The sequence below is a fragment of the Ostrea edulis genome, chromosome 1, assembly GCF_947568905.1.
Source record: "Ostrea edulis chromosome 1, xbOstEdul1.1, whole genome shotgun sequence".
NCBI lineage: Eukaryota > Metazoa > Mollusca > Bivalvia > Ostreida > Ostreidae > Ostrea > Ostrea edulis.
The window spans coordinates 67,558,491-67,578,096 of NC_079164.1; the positions used below are offsets into that span (position 1 = coordinate 67,558,491).

At 36.5% G+C, this 19,606-nt stretch overlaps 1 protein-coding gene and 1 long non-coding RNA gene across 2 annotated transcripts; both read left to right on the forward strand.

Moving 5' to 3' along the window:
- Positions 1-2,479: 2,479 nt before the first annotated feature.
- Positions 2,480-3,647, forward strand: LOC125646332 (uncharacterized). The gene is made up of 2 exons (XM_048872585.2): positions 2,480-2,832; positions 2,932-3,647. Exons 1-2 carry the CDS (start codon positions 2,677-2,679, stop codon positions 3,463-3,465), a joined length of 690 nt encoding a protein of 229 aa, XP_048728542.2. The 5' UTR covers positions 2,480-2,676; the 3' UTR covers positions 3,466-3,647.
- A 1,911-nt stretch (positions 3,648-5,558) lies between these two features.
- LOC130046422 (uncharacterized) lies at positions 5,559-13,884 on the forward strand. The gene is made up of 2 exons (XR_008800821.1): positions 5,559-12,999; positions 13,100-13,884. It is a non-coding gene; the product is annotated as an uncharacterized LOC130046422 (long non-coding RNA).
- The last annotated feature ends 5,722 nt before the right edge of the window (positions 13,885-19,606 follow it).

Sequence of the window (19,606 nt, forward strand, 5' to 3'; positions counted from 1 at the left end):
GAAATGCTATCAAGATGAAGACATGTTAAAGATTTAGATCTCATTTTCATTTTAGTATTAAATGTAGTTGCATGTTGTTAAAATAGCAATGTAAGGTATCTGATGATTTACTGTGTCGAATACGCTTTTAGGAATGTATTTTGCAGATGGTGAAATCATCATAATTTTTGTAAAATTTAAACTGATGAATTTTTAGAAGAAAACACATCACATAGAAGTATATTCAGTGAAAGGTCAGGGGCATTTCGTATTTCATAATTACTTTGTATCTTGTTAGGATGACGAAGGTTACCTTCAAAAGATCAGGAAAGTTCTTACGTTATCATCATCATTCATTCCGTTACTATCATCCTCGTTGTTTTTTCAACCACGAATTTTCTGTTCATATGAGCCGTATAAAAGATAAAATAACACTTGATCGTAATTGTTGCTAGTGTATGATATTTCTTACCTAGATATCATTCGCAAATAAACAATACAAATAGATGTGATAAGTAAACGTGGTCTTTCCGGAATTTCCTTCCACCATCTTGGGATGATAGTAACGATCGTTACTATCATCAGTTTAATACCAGTGATATTATTACTTCAGAGGTCTGATGGAAGACTCGGTCAGAGTCTATGGGCGCCCAAATGAACGAATTGCGCAAAATTGCAGCCGGGAGGCTGATCAATTTGGAGGGGTAGTGCTATGATGTGTCAGCAATATCCTATACAGGCAGGGCAGCATTAGTTCACATATATGGCATTTTGATAACAGGGTACACTGACGGCTCAACGGTATATTGATGAAGTCATTCAGCCAAACTTGGTTCCAATAATGCAGCATCTAGGAGCAGTATTCCAACATGACAACGCCAGACCACATACTGCTCGTCTAACACGTGATTCTGCAAAGACACAATATCAAGGTTCTGCAAAGACACAACATCAAGGTTCTGCAAAGACACAATATCAAGGTTCTTCCTTGGCCATCCAAACCACCAGATTTGAACCCTATCGAATATGCATAGGACGAACTGGATACGCGCATCCGTCAAAGACAACCGCAGCTTCAAACTTTGCCACGACTGACCCGAGATCTGTAGTCGGAGTGGAACAACATCTGTAGATAATTTTAAAGACTTAATTGCGTCCATGGGAAGGCGTTATCAGGCAGTCATTGGTGCTTGTGGAGGGCACACTTGATATTTAACTTGAGTGACCTTAAACTGTTAATGACTGTAAAAAAAAAAAATTCAACAAACATTCTGTATATATTTCATTGTATATCTTTATAATACGATATAGAATTACAGAAATATCTAGTTATTTGAGAGAGAGAGAGAGAGAGAGAGAGAGAGAGAGAGAGAGCTATGAAAAAGTTTGGTTCAATCTGTTCCAAAGGCCATCAAATTTTTCAGTATCACCATTTCTATAAGAGATAAATTTTTGTGTTTCATGGAACTTTAAAAATGATATTGCAAAACACACACTCAATGTTTTCCCCACAGGGGCTAAGCCCGTTTTGGGCCCGAACTCTGTGATATCATAAATGGTATCACAGAGTTCGGGCCCAAAACGGGCTTAGCCCCTGTGGTTTTCCCTGTACACCTTGCTGTATAAATATGACACTTTAATCAAAGGATGAGAATATATTGTATACCCTTGTTTTTCTCAAGGATGCCTATCACAAAAGACTTTTGTAAAGACTACCGGTAGTTGATAATTTGTTATCTCATCTTCGCTAGCCAATGGTTTACGATCCTCTCCGTTACTGTAGAGAAGCGGAGCGGATCGTAAACCCTTGTCTAGCGAAGATATTGTTCTCTTTTTAAATAAACTTCAAAATCATCTAGAAATGATTGAACACAATTACATTCCCATAGTATATGTACTATAGTTTCCTCCTCTTTGGGACAAAATGTACACACTGTAATTATCATTAGTAGCTGTGATACTTTGATTATTAACCCGGCGTTTACATCAGTTTTGTGTTAATAATAAATAAATTTTTAAGTAAAAGGTTTTTAGATCAGTATACATTACTATCTGAGATAAGTCGCTCAAGTGTAATAATCCCTTTTGGGGTATATAAATCTACAGTAAATCAAGTTATCTGGAAGAATTAAGGCGGGTAGTATAAACTATGACATATTATATCAGAACCCAAGCCAGCAATACAATACCATTTCTCTACCATGCATTTTGATCGTCTTTAAACGCAGTTTCTCCTACACACACCTCACATACAGCATTGTACATTGTTCCTTTTCAAAAGTATATTTTACGTCTACTAGTTTTAATTGTATGAGTATTGAGTACAAGCTCCGTCATAGCTATACTTCCCCTTACTTTACAACAAAATATATGTAGACTCGTGCCATTTAGGATAGTTGTAGATAGCTGTCTCAATAATATTTTACTATGTCTTTATTTTAAAGCTGTGTACTTAACTGTCAAATCAGCAAAATCACACCTCTTTAGTACAGGAAGGTTTTTCAGCAAAGTAGTTTTCAATGAGTACTTATATTATCTGATGTTCTATTTAATAACATTGATTACTTTATACAATGACTACTGTTGATTAACCTTGAAACATTTAAGTATCGTTCATCCCTCTGACCGAAAGTCCCGATAAAAGGCGAGCAGCAGTTTGTCTGACCGCAGCTTTCTGGGGTCTCTCGAGAAGTCAGTATGCATTCTGTCTGTGTTGCTTTGCTTTTCTTCGTCTTAGCGTGCAGCGCCCAAGACATTGAAGACACCGTGACCTGCTGTGCTCCTCGTCTTCTTCAAGGAGATGCCTACTCGTCTGGTATCACTTTTACCAGGGGAAGAAAATATTATTTCAGTGTAAGTTGTTCTACTTTTTTTTCAACGAACGCAACTGTTTTATCCATCTTTTCCTAACTGTATCAGAGCGTGTTGAATATGTTTTCTATTCGTTTACAGGCCAATACAAGGTACTACTATTCTGAGGCAAAAAAGAAGATAGCCACCACCTCAGTCGTGATGGTGCAGGGTCTGGGAAACGTGACGGTGAAGACCTTGAATGACTTCAACACTGGTAGAGGATACACCGTAACCAATGGCCGATGTAGAGTCACCAGACTGCCGAAAACCTTTCCGAGAAACTGCGTTCCTTCTAGCGCGGTCTATCTCGGTACTCTCAAAGTCGGATCGCCAAGAAATTACCTTACGACTAGCAGTTACATGTGGACAGTAAAACCGTCCTTTTCGACTTCCGTCAATGTGGAATCCATGAAGTATCGGTACGGATTGAGCTGTTATGACGTAGCATTGTCCACAGTCTCTAAGACCTCGACTGGAGCTTTATTGTCAACCACCGATATGATCATGGGAAATTTCAAAACCTCCATCCTGTTCCCATCCGTGTTCAACGTGCCCTACCAATGTAACACGTCACCAGAGGATGAAAACCTCGACGAGGGCATGTCATATGATTTCATCAATTTTATCATTTGAAAGGAAATGATAAAGACAGTTTAAATGCATGCCTTTGAAATTGTTTTGATGATTGATTATAAGAACACCTTAATTAGTCACTGCTTTCAATGTGTAATTCGTTCAGCTGAAGAATAGAAATTAAATAAATTTAATGTTTAATTGGCAAATTGATTTTGAAATAAAAATATGTTAGATTTTAATAGATTCTTGTTATTCTAAAATGCCATTAGTTTTATGAGTTTCACAGAAAACTTTAATTACTAGTGTATGTTTATTGGTAATCAGTTAAGTTTTTGTATCTGTATACAGCTAATTATACAATAGCTAATTATACAACAGACACATGGACGCGATACGTGTACAGGAGGGTAGTGAATGTACACACACTGTACATAGTAACAGTACACGACAGTGGTCAAACATTGAATGTGTTTCTCAGTTACACGCTGATGAGCATGTACTTTATGTTCCTTAGTTAATATGATCTTCCCAAGTACGTTTCTGCTTGTTGTTTGATGAAAGGTGAAGATAACGAACAGTGATCAATCTCATAACTAGCTCCTATAAGCAATACGAAATAGAGAGTTGAGGAAACACGGACTCTTGGCTATACCAGAGGTGGGGTCAGGTGCCTAGGAGGAGTAAGCTTCCCCTATCGACCGGTCACACCCACCGTGAGCCCTATATCTTGATCAAGTAAACGGAGTTATCCGTAGTCAAAATCAGTGTGCCAAGAACGGCCTAACAATCGGTATGGAACACGTCAGGCAGCATTTGACCCAATGACAGGTTGTATTGGCAAACTTTAAACGAGACTGTTGAAACCCCCGCACCATCAACTTGTTTGTCAGTAGCCTGCTTCGATTTAAAAACTGGCTATACACAGGACAAATTCTTGCGTATCGAATCAGTTGAGAGATATAAACACCATATGCAGGTGATTATGAAATAATGCTACATAAATATAGGAAGTTGATGATGGAGAAGCTGAAATCATCCCGTTTGTCATAAAGTGGAGTTGTTAGTTTGCCGTTAGTATCTACTTTCAATAACATATCCAAGTATGAAACAGAAGTGGACGACTCAGTGGCAGTAAAAACAGGATATTTATGTGAATTGTAAAAATGTCATTTATTTTGAAATGGTGTTTATCAAACTGAACTGATGGGGGTCAGAATGAATAGAAACAACAAGCAACAACATATATATCACATAGGTATGACTATGCAATTTGACCCCCTAAAGCACATAATGAAATCGAGCTGAGATGGATTTTATCCAAGGTTACTCATACTTTTCTGTATTAAACAATCGTATTAATTTGAACATTGACTGGTTTTTAATAATACTATTTTGAAATAAACCCTCTACGATTAGGCCCTATCTTTGTATAGATGGTTGACTGATACAAGGTATGTTGATGCAAAGCATCAAATTGACCGCTAAAGGTTTAGCATTTTAAACAATTTCTATGGAAACGCACAGGAATTGTAGTATGGCATCTTTTATTCATTTGGTTGTTTATTTGTTTTACGTCCCGTCGAGATTGTTTCACTCATATTGAGACGTCACCAGCTGTAGGTGAACTACCACGAATTTAGACCTATGCTTAGCGCTGACGGCCTACCAGGGAGGGTTTATTAACGTGCCAACGCCTTACGCGCCACCTGACTTCTGTTTATAAGGTCATATCTGAACAACCCTTCTAAACGCCGATCAATCACTATACCTATATCTACGTCTTAAGTTTGACGCTTCCATGGCGCGAGCAGGGCTCGAACTTACGACATCCTGGTTACAAAGCGATCGCGTCGACAAGCTACCGCGACCAGTGTATTTAAAAATGGAAAAAGAACCAGTCAATTTAAATACTCACTTTATAAAAAGCACTAATACTCTCATTTATGTAAGAACATTAGTGATTTAAAAAAAACACGTAAATGAATGAAATATAATTCAAATAGAAAATACACTATTGTAATAAGTTTTAAGAGCGTTATGATAAACAGTTAAACACATCATTTGAAGATGAAAAATGTAAAAGTACACTTATAAATGCAAGTGTTCAGAAATTTAAGTGGGATTAGTATATCTGCATACTGAATTTAAGCAAAGATGAATATTTTTTTTAAAAACACATCTGGAGATTTTTTTTTGTGTTTTTCATATGCTTTAATTCAAGTTTCTTGTTTATTTGGCTACATGAATGATAATTTATATTTAAGAAGCTGATGTTGAAATGCCATGAGTTTCAATGGATTACAGATACGAAATGTGGTTAGCAAGAAAACAAACATGCAGTATCGTACTGATATCCCAGATCTATGTCACGTGGTCATTCCTATTATATGCGGTGTCTGCAACTCCGATTTGCACGCCGATATTTTTATACACCTCAATAACCAAAATATAAATAAAAATTTGTAGCTGTAGCATATTCAGGTCAGAATAATTATTTAACCGGAGTTTATAACGAGTTACTGCCTTTCCCGGAAGTACTTCTTGCAAAAACTTTGTATAAAATTATAGTGTGTGATTAATAATGAGTAAAACCGAAACATATTAATAATAACAATTAAGAATTATATTTATTTTTATTTATAGAAATTTTATACATGTTATTAATAAGGAATTATTCTATCAAAAATAATTCCTCATTTCCCCATACGCTCTTTCTAACACAATCAAAAAATTGAAGATATCGGCCGCTCCCTGCACGGTAATCGTCTGCAACACTCAGTGTGACACTATTCATACATGAATGATAACATCCGTTTGCTTTGTATTTTTATATCCACCAGTTTTTATTGCTACGATATGTAAGTATAGTTGTAGTTTAGATACAAATATTTGATGCTTCACAGTAATTTTCTTAAATAACATCGTGCATGATGTCCATCAATAGAATATTTATAAAATGAACATGGTCTTTGCGAGTATTTCTTGTTTTGCTTGATGAACAACTCCTTGTTTGATAATTTGCTAAAATATGTTCTATAGTGTATCAATTTCTCCAAATTTCTGTTAATTCGAGTTGCATCAAAATTGTATATCTAAAGCACAATTTATATGACTTTTTTTTTTTTTTTTTTTTTTTACAATTGATATGCATTTCTTCGTAGCATTTTCTAATAAAACAATTATCTTCAACTAGCATATTACTCCAATATTTTAACAAAGAACATTGCCAAACGCTCGGCATCAGGTGTGAATGTCACGGGTCCTCGGAGATGACCTTAAAAACGGATGACCCGTGTCACAGTAGGTGTGGCACGCTAAAGAACTCTCACTGCTCAATGGCCATAAGCGCCGAACATAGGCCTAAATTTGAAGCCCTTCACCGGTCTTAGTGACGTCTCCATATGAGTGAAAAAATCTCGAGCGAGACGTTAAGCAAGATACATACCATTAAGTTTCGTTATTTAGTGACATCTGTCGTGAATACAAATATTGTTTTTCTTCCTTGATGTGAGAGTAGTTTTTTCTTCTTTTCTTTTTGATTTCGTGAATTTATTATTAAATTCAAGTTATCAGAAGACAACATAGCTCGCCGGGAAGCATGACACTACTTGACCTATCCTTTAAGTTCAAAAGGTTAAAGTTTTTGACAAAATAGGTCGAAGTCCAAAGTTACTAGGTCAAACGTTTTCATACCATATATAAGGCTCGGCCATGAGGCATCTTAATATGAAATATCAAATCCCTTTGGTTCAAAAGATATAGCCAAGGTTAATCTGTTTGAAAAGAGGGTTAAAGTTGAAGGTCAATGGTTCTGGTAACAATTGAAAAGAAATGTCTTCTAATGAGGCATTTATATGTGAAATATTAAATTCCTGTCACTCTTGGTTAAAAAAAAATATAGCACAGGTTAATGTTTTTGAAAAGTAGGCCAAAGTCCAAGGTTACAGGGTCATAAGTCTTGGTACCAAATTAAAGTAATTTCATGAGGCATCTATATGTGAAATAAGCCCCATGCGACCCGAAAAGTCACAGTTCAAATGATTTTGTTTGTTGACGTAACCATAAAGAATAAAATCTGACAAATCCCTGGTTCAACTGTTAAATCTGACATATCCCTGGTTCTATTGTTAAAACCTGATATATCCCTGGTTCTACTGTTAAATCTGACATATCCCTGGATCTACTGTTAAATCTGACATATCCCTTGTTCTACTGTTAAATCTGAAACATCCCTGGTTCAACTGTTAAAACCTGATATATCCCTGGATGTACTGTTAAATCTGACATATCCCTGGTTCTACTGTTAAATCTGACATATCCCTGTTTCTACTGTTAAATCTGACATATCCCTGGTTCTAGTGTTAAAATCTGATATATCCCTGGTTCTAGTGTTAAATCTGATATATCCGTGGATCTACTGTTAAATCTCACATATCCCTGGTTCTACTGTTAAATCTGATATATCCCTGGATCTACTGTTAAATCTGATATATCCCTCGTTCTAGTGTTAAATCTGATATATCCCTGGTTCTACTGTTAAATCTAATATATCCTTGGTTCTACTGTTAAATCTGAAAAATCCCCGGTTCTAGTGTTAAAATCTGATATATCCCTGGTTCTACTGTTAAAATTTGACATATCCCTGGTTCTAGTGTTAAACATCTGGTGCATCAAAATTGGTACCCTATAAGTTTTACATTATCACCCCTGGGTCTAGGCCTCTGCTGGTGGACTATAAGTCCCCGAGGGTCTCTACAGCCCAGTAGCTAAATACTTCGTTTCCAGCTTGACAATACGGATGTATATTTAATTGTTGTTATAAAATTTAGAAATTCGTTTCAAAATTAAGGATTATTTCCCTTACGCAATAGCTCTTATCCTTAGACGAATTTGACTCCACTTTTTTGGCACACTGTTTTTCCCTAAAATAGCTCTAAAACTTCATTGTTATTTCGGATTTCAAACATTTCGGTTGAGTATCACTGAAGAGACATTATTTGTTGAAATGCGCATCTGGTGCATCAAAATTGGTACCCTATAAGTTTTACATATAGTTACATGCCTGTTTTTCTAATTAAAAAGTTCGACATTATATATTTGTGAAAAGGTTTCACGACCACCATATCGCCGACCACTTTTCTAGATCCTTCTAGTATGTCCTTAGTCGGCGATCTCTGTACTGCTCTCATTCCCTCATCTTCGGCATTTTTAGGTCACCTGAGTAAACTCACGTGACCTATTGCAATCGGTTGTCGTGCGTCGTCCGTCTTGGGTTAACATTTTTAACTTCTTTTTGATAACTACCAGTCCAATTCTTTTCAAATTTGGTATGAAGTATCTTTGGGACAAGGGGGACATAAATTGTAAATTTCAGGTCTTCAAAACCCCTGGGGCCTTAGGGGCGGGGTAAAAACTGCCCAAAATTGCCCAATTTTCAAAAAATCTTCTCAAGAATCGCAAACGTGTAAGAAAAACTAAATGCATGGTAATGGAGAGCAAGAAGGCCTTTACCAAAATTGTAAATTTCATGATCCCCGGAGTAGGGGTTCTGACCCCAGGGTGGGGCCAAACTTAGTATATGGTGTTTATGTGTAAAACACCTAAATAAGATCTTCTTTAGTGCTGTTGATACTATATTGAAACTAAATAGATATTTAGAAAGAGCAGGTAGTCCTTTACCAAAATTGTAAATTTGATGATCCCAGGGGTAGATATTTTGGTATCAGGGTGGGGTCAAAATGGTCAGTTATTAATGTGTGAACAATAGACATTTTTAACTTCTTCTTGATAACTATCATTCCAATTCTTTTCATATTTGGTATAAAGCATCTTTGGAACAAGGGGGACATAAATTGTAAATTCAGTATTTCTGCACCCCTGGGGCCTTAGGGGCAGGGTAAAAACTGCCCAAAATTGACCAATTTCCAAAAATCTTCTCAAGAACCACACACGTGTAAGAAAAACTAAATGCATGGTGATGGAGAGCAGGAAGGCCTCTACCAAAATTGTAATTTCATAATCCCCGGGGTAGGGGTTCTGACCCCAGGGCAGGGTCAGACTTGTTATAGAGTGTGTACGTGTAAAACACTTAAATAACATCTTCTTCAGTGCTGTTGATACTAAATTGAAACTAAATGGATAGAGAAGGTAGTCCTTTACCAAGATTGTAAATTTGATGATCCCAGAGTAAGGGTTCTGACCCCTGGGTGGGGCCAAACTTAGTATATAGTATTTATGTGTAAGTTTGCTGATACTGTATAAAATCTAAATGTATACTTAGAAATAGCAGAAAAGAATGTACAAAAAATGGTGAATTTCAATCAAAACCCAGGGTTATGACTTTAGTATGAGTCCAAATTAGTCATATATTTTGATGTTTTAATGTTAATACACCTATTATTTAATTAAAGCCTTTCATCAGTATATGCACTTTTGGGGGAAGTGAAGTTTTAAGAACACATTTTGTTTTATACTGTTGCTGAACATTAGAATTTAGCTTAGATATTCAGAACAGGGAATTTTTTTTCTAAATTTCATAGCCTATGGAAGTAGTGATACTTTTTCACTAGTATTCAGGGGACCGATAAGGCCTGTGGGCCTCTTGTGAACTTATCCTTTTCGAAGAATGCTTTTCTCTAGTTTTCCTTTACTTCTTTGAATGTTTGGTGATTACAGCTTCTCCATCGTCAATTTCCCATATTTATGTAGCAGTATTCCAATTTCGCCTGCACATGGTGTTTATTTCTCTCAACTGATTCAATACACAAGAGCTTGTTCTGCGTATGATCAGTTTTTAAATCGAGGCAGACTACTGAGAAACAAGTTGATGGTGCGGGGGTTTCAACAGTCTCGTTTAAAGTCGGCATTTCGCAAATTTTATAGTCGTTATAACAATGTAGTTTGCCAAAACAACCTATCATTAAGTCAAATGCTGTCTGATTTGTTTCATGCCGATTGATGGGCCGTTTTTGGCACACTGATTTTGTCTACCGATAACTCCGTTTACCTAATAAGATATAGGTCTCACGGCGTGTGTGACCGGTGGACAGGGGATGCTTACTCCTCCTAGGCACCTGATCCCACCTATGATATATCCAGGGACCTGTGTTTGCCCAACTCTCTATTTTGTATTCCTTATAGGAGTACTGGCGACTGTCCAAAATGACTTGAAACATAACTCGTCTAATGCCTGGATATTTATTAAGTCAATGATTGACATCATGTAACTTTCCTCAACTTCATACGATATACTGTTAAAACGAAACAATAATTGTAAACAATGAATTGATACTGACAACACATATGATCATGTATAATAATAATTCAAACTATCCAAAAACTGATTTCAATACAGAAAATTGCTGTTTATAACACAAACTGCACTAAACAAGCAGTACTCTGATAGAAATTAAAACAAATATAAAGAGCATTTGTAGTGCACAACAAAAACAGAGTTAGTGCCCCTCAAGTTACAAAAAGTTTGAGTGCAACCAGTTTGCACCTTATGAGTAAATTAATATCGATACACGGTCTTACTATGTCATATATATCTTTACACTATTGGTGAATTATATTGCACAACACTGTAATTCTGTGAACATAGTTTGCATAAATATTCGGGACATGAACTACATACACATGTATTTACTCATAGAACATACTTTATAAACTGTATCAATTCAAATAAATAGACGTTTTGAAACAAATGTATGGAATGTGCTAATGTTCATAATTGTCTTACCGAATAAGTAGTATCTCTAGGAAACAGTAGTTCAGTACAAATGTCCAGCTAAACGGGAACATACACACGTTCTTTCCCGCGAGCTCGTGCATACAGAAAAAATATATGTGCCCTTAAAACTATGACGTAACACGCAGATAACGTGTACATATTGGCGCAAAAATTCAAATGTCGAAATTGGCTGCTACTCTGTTTGTTATATTCACCGTTCATGTAGGAATTTTCTTCTTTCCTGGATCTCTTGAGGAAACTGCTCGGAAATTGAAATGTACGTTCAAGTTTGTGAGCATATTTCTGTATCATATCACATTGTGGAAATCTGACAAATTTCGCCATTATTGGGCGATACTAATCATTGCTTTTTCTGCCCATTCCATGAACCCTTTCAATGAGAATATCCTGTAATCTAAGTTAGAGGCGCATATGTCATCATAGTTTTCAATTTTTTCTCTCTTGGTTTTATTCACTCCATGAAACAAAAGACTATCTTGCATCGACCTACATTTAAGTTCCATTTCAATTTTTTTTACTGATATCAGGACATCTTCTCTGAGATGGTCGTTTATTTTGATTGAATTTTTTTATGACCGATTTCAAATCAGTTCGTTTTTTAATCATCTATTGCTTTGACCGTACTCTTCTTGTTGTCGTCAAGAGATCTAAGAAATATATAATCTTGACTCTCTTCGACATCAGCCACCCTAGCTTTCATTGAGACTTTTAATTTTTCGTTTCTTGTTTGCCAGAGATTTTAATGGAATCAAAATATTCAAATGTTATATTCATTTTATCAAGTTGGTTCACATTGTCTTGTGCTCACTGAGGATATTCTTGAGGAGTGCTCGATAATGAGTATTGTGACCTGATGTGCATTTAGAATTGCAATTGATTGGTTGTATGTTGTATGAATTTTTCACTCATATGGAGACATCACTATTGCCGGTGAAAGACTGTAAAATTTAAGCCTATGCTCGGCGCTTACGGCATTTGAGCAGGGAGGGATCTTCATCGTGACACAGGACCTCGGGTTTTGCGGTTACATACGAAGGCCCGCCCCATTTAGTCGTCTTCTACGACAAGCAAGAGGGGTACTGGGGAACACAAATATTATATTGATCACGTGTTAAACATGATAACTGTACCTGTCATAGCAAATCATCGCTTTTAAAATTAATATTTAACCTAGTCCATCGACGACTTAACAGTTTCCGAAATGTTTACATCAGCATAATTTGCATTTGCACGGGATAGTTCATCAGACGGATGTTTTCGATGACTATACAGATTTTATACACAAAGAATAAGCCTTTAATATAGTGTTAATCATACTTTTTACACAGGCAACTGTTCACTAACATTGACATTCACTGCATTGTACACTTCCCCCATCCCACTGACCAAAAGTCACAATAAAAGGCGAGCAGCTATGTCTTTATTTTAAAGCTGTGTACTTAACTGTCAAATCAGCAAAATCACACCTCTTTAGTACAGGAAGGTTTGTCAGCCATGAATACTTATATTATCTGATGTTTGAATGACTTCTATTTTATAACATTGATTACTTTATACAATGACTACTGTTAATTAACCTTGAAACATTTAAGTATCGTTCATCCCTCTGACCGAAAGTCCCGATAAAAGGCGAGCAGCAGTTTGTCTGACCGCAGCTTTCTGGGGTCTCTCGAGAAGTCAGTATGCATTCTGTCTGTGTTGCTTTGCTTTTCTTCGTCTTAGCGTGCAGCGCCCAAGACATTGAAGACACCGTGACCTGCTGTGCTCCTCGTCTTCTTCAAGGAGATGCCTACACGTCTGGTATCACTTTTACCAGGGGAAGAAACATTTACTTCAATGTATGTTGTCCTAATTGTTTTTCTATCGAACGCAACTGTTTTATCCATCTTTTCCTAACTGTATTAGAGCGTGATGAGTATGTTTTCTATTCGTTTACAGGCCAATACAAGGTACTACTATTCTGAGGTAAAAAAGAAGATAGCCACCTACTCGGTCGTGATGGTGCAGGGTCTGGGAAACGTGACGGTGAATGTCTTGAATGACTTCAACACTGGTAGAGGATACACCGTAACCAATGGCCGATGTAGAGTCACCAGACTGCCGAAAACCTTTCCGAGAAACTGTATTCCTTCTAGCGCTGTCTATCTTGGTAGTCTCAAAGTCGGATCGGCATCAAGGTCCCTTAGGGCAAGCAGTTACAAATATACGGTAAAACCGTCCTTTTCAACTTCAGTAGACATGTTCTCCTTTAAGTATCGGTACGGATTGAGCTGTTATGACATAGCATCGTCCATCAATATTAAGACCTCGACTGGAGCTTTAAAGACAAGGACGTCCATGATCATGGGGAATTTCAAAACCTCTATCCCCTTTTCATCCGTGTTCAACGTGCCCTCCGAGTGTTCAACTTACATGTCTCCAGAGATGGAAAACATGTTTGATGAAACTGCGTTTGACTTCATAAAGTATATTATTTGAAAGGCAAGGCTTTAAAAGACAGCTTGTAAATGTCTGGTTTTCTTATTCGTACTTGTCCTGTGTTATTTCTCGTGTAGTAAATACACAAAATATACTGTATATATGTATTGTTTCTTCATTTCAGTCTTAAGCATTAAAAGTATTGTAACCATACCATTAAAACAAAATTTCTGGCATGTATATCGAAATGATAGCATTGGCATATGGCTTGTATTGTTCTGTAGGAATAAAAGTGTAAGATGCCAGAGTGTTTAATTTGTTCAGAGAAAACGTTCTTGGTCTGCATTCCAGTCAAAAGAGTTTTGGTTTTACTGTGGCTGTGATTGCATTACTCATACAGCTCGATGGAAGTAGCTTCTGCACAAATGGAAGATGCTATTGAATTGATTTAAAAGTAGAGGGATAAAGTAAAATTAGATTACTTGAAAACCTATTGAGAAGGTAAAAAAAAATCACATTTGAGAAATGATTTTGATGTTAAATTCCTTGATATTCTGTGTCATGTCAGGCGTTGGCACGATAATGAACTCTCACTGTTATGTGGTCCTATCCAAACAGGTATATTCGCCTTAAGCTGGTGACCTCTCTCTGTAAATGAAATATTCTAGAGGAGCCAAATTCCAAACATTCAATCTCTTAGATATTGAATTTAGGGTCAAAGGGCAATATCACATGACTGGACACTACAGCCACAAACAGTCGCGTAGCTTTACATACGATAATGTAGGTGGTGTCTGTATATGCGTGAAAAGTTCTCTAAGAACGTAAAGCAAACAAACAAAACAAAAACGATAATGTGTACCATTTTGATTTCCTTTAAACTCTATTTCACAACGACTCTATGGATATTTCCCGTCGGCTTGGAAATTGGTCATGACTATGGAAGGAAACTGGAGTGCCCTTTCTATTTCTATTTACAGGAACCAGACACGAGAATATGGTTTACAGATAGTAATCAATTTTCTTTCTTCCCAGAGCCACAGAACTTAACATCATGATTTCATGTAACAGCGAAGAAATGTCTTCATGATTTTAAGTCAAACTTTCAAAGTAGCAAGACACAAAAAACTAACATGCCGCGGTTTCATTGTGCCAAGTGGAATACTCGTTCCGATAGAACAATGGCAATTTATTAGGGATAACTAACTCGAATCTTTTCTCTCTACAAAATTAATCTGTGGCGGTATTGTAATTCAGCGGAAATAATACAGAAGGCATACATTTTGGTTGGAAAATCTTTTACAGAAAAATCTTCATCACAAGATCTGGCATAATGGTGTCATTCAAGTTTCTGTACATCTGTGTTTGTAGTCAACTGAAGGGTCAGAACCTTGCTATTCCTGTGTACTTTACCATGATAATAAAAAATAATTAAAGGATAATACATCACCTGAGGTCGCATCCTCAATCAAAGTCAGGACAGTCTTTCAGCACGCTAATGGCAAAGTACGAAGCTTAGCGTTTACAATTGGTCTGCTACAAAGGCGTTGTTTCTGTATTAATTGAGTTCCTTACTGATAATATCTCCGTTGTCTTTGGTGATCAAATCTTCCAATAGTCTTTTGGAATTCCGATGGAAACGAATTGAACTCCTCTATTAGCTGACCTGTTTTTATATTCTTAATATTTTATTCAAGAATTTATTCAAAAGCTTCTACATGACAAGAAAAATTCTCTTGCTGTGGCCTTCAACTCATCATTTAGATAAATCGACGAAATTTTATCTATAGACAATGTTTATTTTCATTTATTTGTTGATTTGTTATATCTCAATGAATTTGAAATATAAAACACTATAGGGTCATCCATATTTGCTTCATATTTGATATTTTATTGAACATAGATGTTAACGACAAACTGACACTCAGACAGGATAACGTCAGCTTGTCTATCGTAAACTTCCCATATCTAAGAAGCAATATTTCATTATCAGTATATTGCGTTAATGTCTCTCAACTGATTCGATATGCAAGAACATGCTCTGCGTATGATCAATTGTTAAATTGAAGTAAGTTACTGAGCAATAAGTTGATGTAACAAGGGTTTCAACAGTCTTATTTAAAGACAGCTTTTCGCAAATTTTATGGTCATTATAATGATCTAGTTAGCCAATACAACCTATCATTGGGTCAAATGCTGTCTGACGTGTTTCATACCAAGTTTTAGGTCGTTCTTTTTACACTAATTTTGATCACGAATTAGTCCGTTTACTTAATCAAGACAGAGGACTTACGACGAGTGTGACTGGTCAATAGGGGATGCTTCCTCTTCCTAGGCACCTGATCCCACCTCTGGTGTGTCCAGGGGTCCGTATTTGCCTTACTCTTAATTGATGTATTCTTTATTTGGTTCATGAGATTGATCACTGTTCGTTATTCACTTTTCATTGAAAACTTTTACAGCATCAAATTTAATTTGCTCATCGAAAGATTTTTAAAAATTTGTAAGTGAAGTGAAATTAGGTCGAGAAAAAAGAAATAATAATGCTAATAAAACAAATGTCAGAATCCGTGCTCTATGAAAGCCGCTTGGTTCTCTAAGCTCAAGGTTGTCATGTCCATAACTTTTGTACAAAAAGCTGTGTAAACAGAAACAACTCTAGCTTTTTAATAAAACAGATCAACTGTTAAAATATGAACATCAGCAAAATAATAAATGACAATAAAGAAGACTGTCTTCCATACAAAGACCAGGCCTAGAGGAAGGAACATCCGTTACCTTGTGGTTAAGGTTCGGTATTCGTCCATTGTCAACGTGTGCAATGGTCCACCGGAACATCATATTTCTGTTGACTTGTATGGGATGGTGTTTTACTATTCATTGTCAATTGCTTTATTAATCCCCTACCTGTTTGTAAAACCAAAGGGGACCAATAGGTTTCTTTTCCATCTATCCGGCCGTCCCTCTGTCTGACAATCAGTCTCTCGGTTTTCCAGACTTTTTTCCATTTTGCTTACGAGGATTCAATTGAAATTTGCAATGTAGTTTCAGATAGGCAAACTACAGATCAAGTTCGAATTTCGTAACGTTTGATGGACAGCTGTCAAAGAAATTAATTTTTATATTGTTACATTTCTACATCCATTGGGATCGTGATCGTGTTCCGATGAAAAGACTATGAAAGTAGAACGTCTGAATAGAGGCAGTTGACGAAATATGGTCGCTGATTGTGTAAATAGTCACTTCATTGATATAATATTCGAAGCTCATTAAACGCAAATGGAACATATCAATGAAAACCTATCAATTCTGTTGATCACGCAAGCATTACTATTACTGTAGTTGGTGAGCAAATCGGATCAGTCGACATTACTCAATTTACCGCATTCCTGCAATCGAAATCGCGGGTAGAACTTCGAAATTAGCCTTCCAACAATTAATAGTAATTAGTATTACGAGGTCCTTTATAAGTTATTAGAATGTGAATTGTAATGGTATATCGGTGTGTTGTTTTGTGTTCCATTTGCACGATTATATATTTTTGTTGTTGTTGCACAAACGGTGACCCAGATTGATGTGAACTGAGAAACTATAGGCAAACGTTCTGTCGTAGGGTGACGGGGTTCCGAGTTTTTATAAACATAGTTATATCAAACCCAGATTTACTATGTGACGTATGGTATATATACTACATGTTTATGAATTGAATTTAATAATTATATACTTCTGAATAAGACTATGAAAGGTGAAGATAACGAACGCTGATCATCTCATAACTCCCATAAAGGTGAAGATAACGAACACTGATCAATCTCATAACTCCCATAAAGGTGAAGATAACGAACACTGATCAATCTCATAACTCCCATAAAGGTGAAGATAACGAACACTGATCAATCTCATAAATCCCATAAAGGTGAAGATAACGAACACTTATCAATCTCATAAATCCCATAAAGGTGAAGATAACGAACACTGATCAATCTCATAACTCCCATAAAGGCGAAGATAACGAACACTGATCAATCTCATAACTCCCATAAGCAATACAAAATAGATAAATGTGCAAACACGAACTCCTGGACACACCAGAGTGGGATCAGGTGTCTAGGAGGGTAAGCATCCTCTGTCAACAGGTCACACCCGCCATGAGCCCTATATCTTGATCAGGTAAACGGAGTTATCCAGACAAAATCGACCGGTATGAAACACGTCAGACACTATGTTTCCCAATATCAAATTAGTTTGATGTTTCGTAGTCCGAAATATCTGACGTTTTCCTGGCTTTTTTATGATTTTGATATATATACCGTGCCAGGAAAACGTCAGAACCGGCGCCATTACGTAAGCTGGAGGCGGCATTCTTTGGCCGATTTTAAATACTTGCGAGCCGAATTCAATATTAACCTCATAACTTATCAATAAAAAGATGCTTCTTGTACTTACTAATATCGATTTTATGGGTTCTTTCATCACATAAACAGTCTCTGGATTTTTTAAACTGTAAAGCTTTGTTTTGAGTCACGTGACTCGTTCGCTCAAATGACAGCGAAAATTCGGTTGACCACAGTTATGTGTTTTTCTTATCGAATTTTGGAGTGATCTTTTCTTTTAATCGATATTAGTAACTACAAGAAGCATCATTTTATTGATTAGTTGTGAGATTAACATTGAATTCGGTTCGCAAGTATTTAAAATCGTCCCGTTGAGAATTTTCATTCGTACTGAGACGTCACCAGCTGTAGTTGAAGTACCACAAACTTAACGCTTACGGCCGTAGCAGTGAGGGTTCTTTAACGAGTCAACGCCTGTCTCGACACGGGACCTCCGTTCTTAAGTTCATATCCGATAGGCCCGTGATTCTCACTTCTTAATGTCAAGCGTTTGGCGAAGGAGCAATCACTACCTGTTTTTACTTCTCAGGTTTGATGCAGCCATGGTTAGAGCAGGGCTCGACTCGAACTCACGACCTCCCGGTTGCGAAGAAAACGCTATACCACTGAGCTACGGGGGCCGATCTGGCAATATTTGAAAACAATGTTAAGCTATTGTCAAGAATCAGGTGTCTAAGGTTTCCCGTATTGTATTTTTAAAATCACGTAACGAAATGGGGACACAGACGATAGGCGGGGAAACGCATACAAAAACGTGCTGAGGCATATACAGTAACCTATTCAGAGCCCTAGCAAACACAAAATGGCAACCTTTACTTGCCTAACTGGTAGGTGATGGGATACTGAAGAATGTATTTACTTGTCTAACTGGTAGGTGATGGGATACTGAAGAATGTATTTTGCAGCTGGATTTCCACATTTGTACACAGTGTATTCAATCGTGAATTCAGAATTCTCTCACTAATTTTCGTTTTTGTTTAAAGTAAACTGAATACTATCGATAGATTTGTTAGATTAGAAAAATTAGCTGTTGAATTGGACAAACTAAATCGGTTGTCGTTCATGTTCTTGAACGATGTACTTAGTGCTGGTTGGAGATGGATATGAATTGTGGGATGACTATCTTTAAATGCGTTATTCCACGAGAGACGTGCGTAAATAGACGTCGTGGAAACCATGTCCAAGCAACTTCTAAAAGAGAAAATCTTGAATGTTCCCAATAAAACTCGTGGTGGTATAGGAATTATCTCACCATAATCAGCATTAACTTAGTCGTGACTTCAGTTAATCCTCCAATGATCTTAATTAGAGGGTTTCCTATCAGCTAGAATAAAGATTTAAATTTTTTCACTCCAATTTATTTTCTTTTTATCTAAAGATATATCGAACTGAAGTAGAGCTACATCTATATAAGAGGGCTGTCTAATCCCATTTACTTATTAGTGAATAAAATAAGTATGTTGCGGTATTACTACTCTTTTTTATCAGTTAGCATACATATATACCGGATATTAACGTCAGAAAATTGCATTATCAAAATTTCACAAAAACTGGTTAGAACGATAAAATAGTGTTCATAACAACTTCATGAAACTGTTTCTTTAAAAGATATGCAAAATGTTTGTGAAAAATA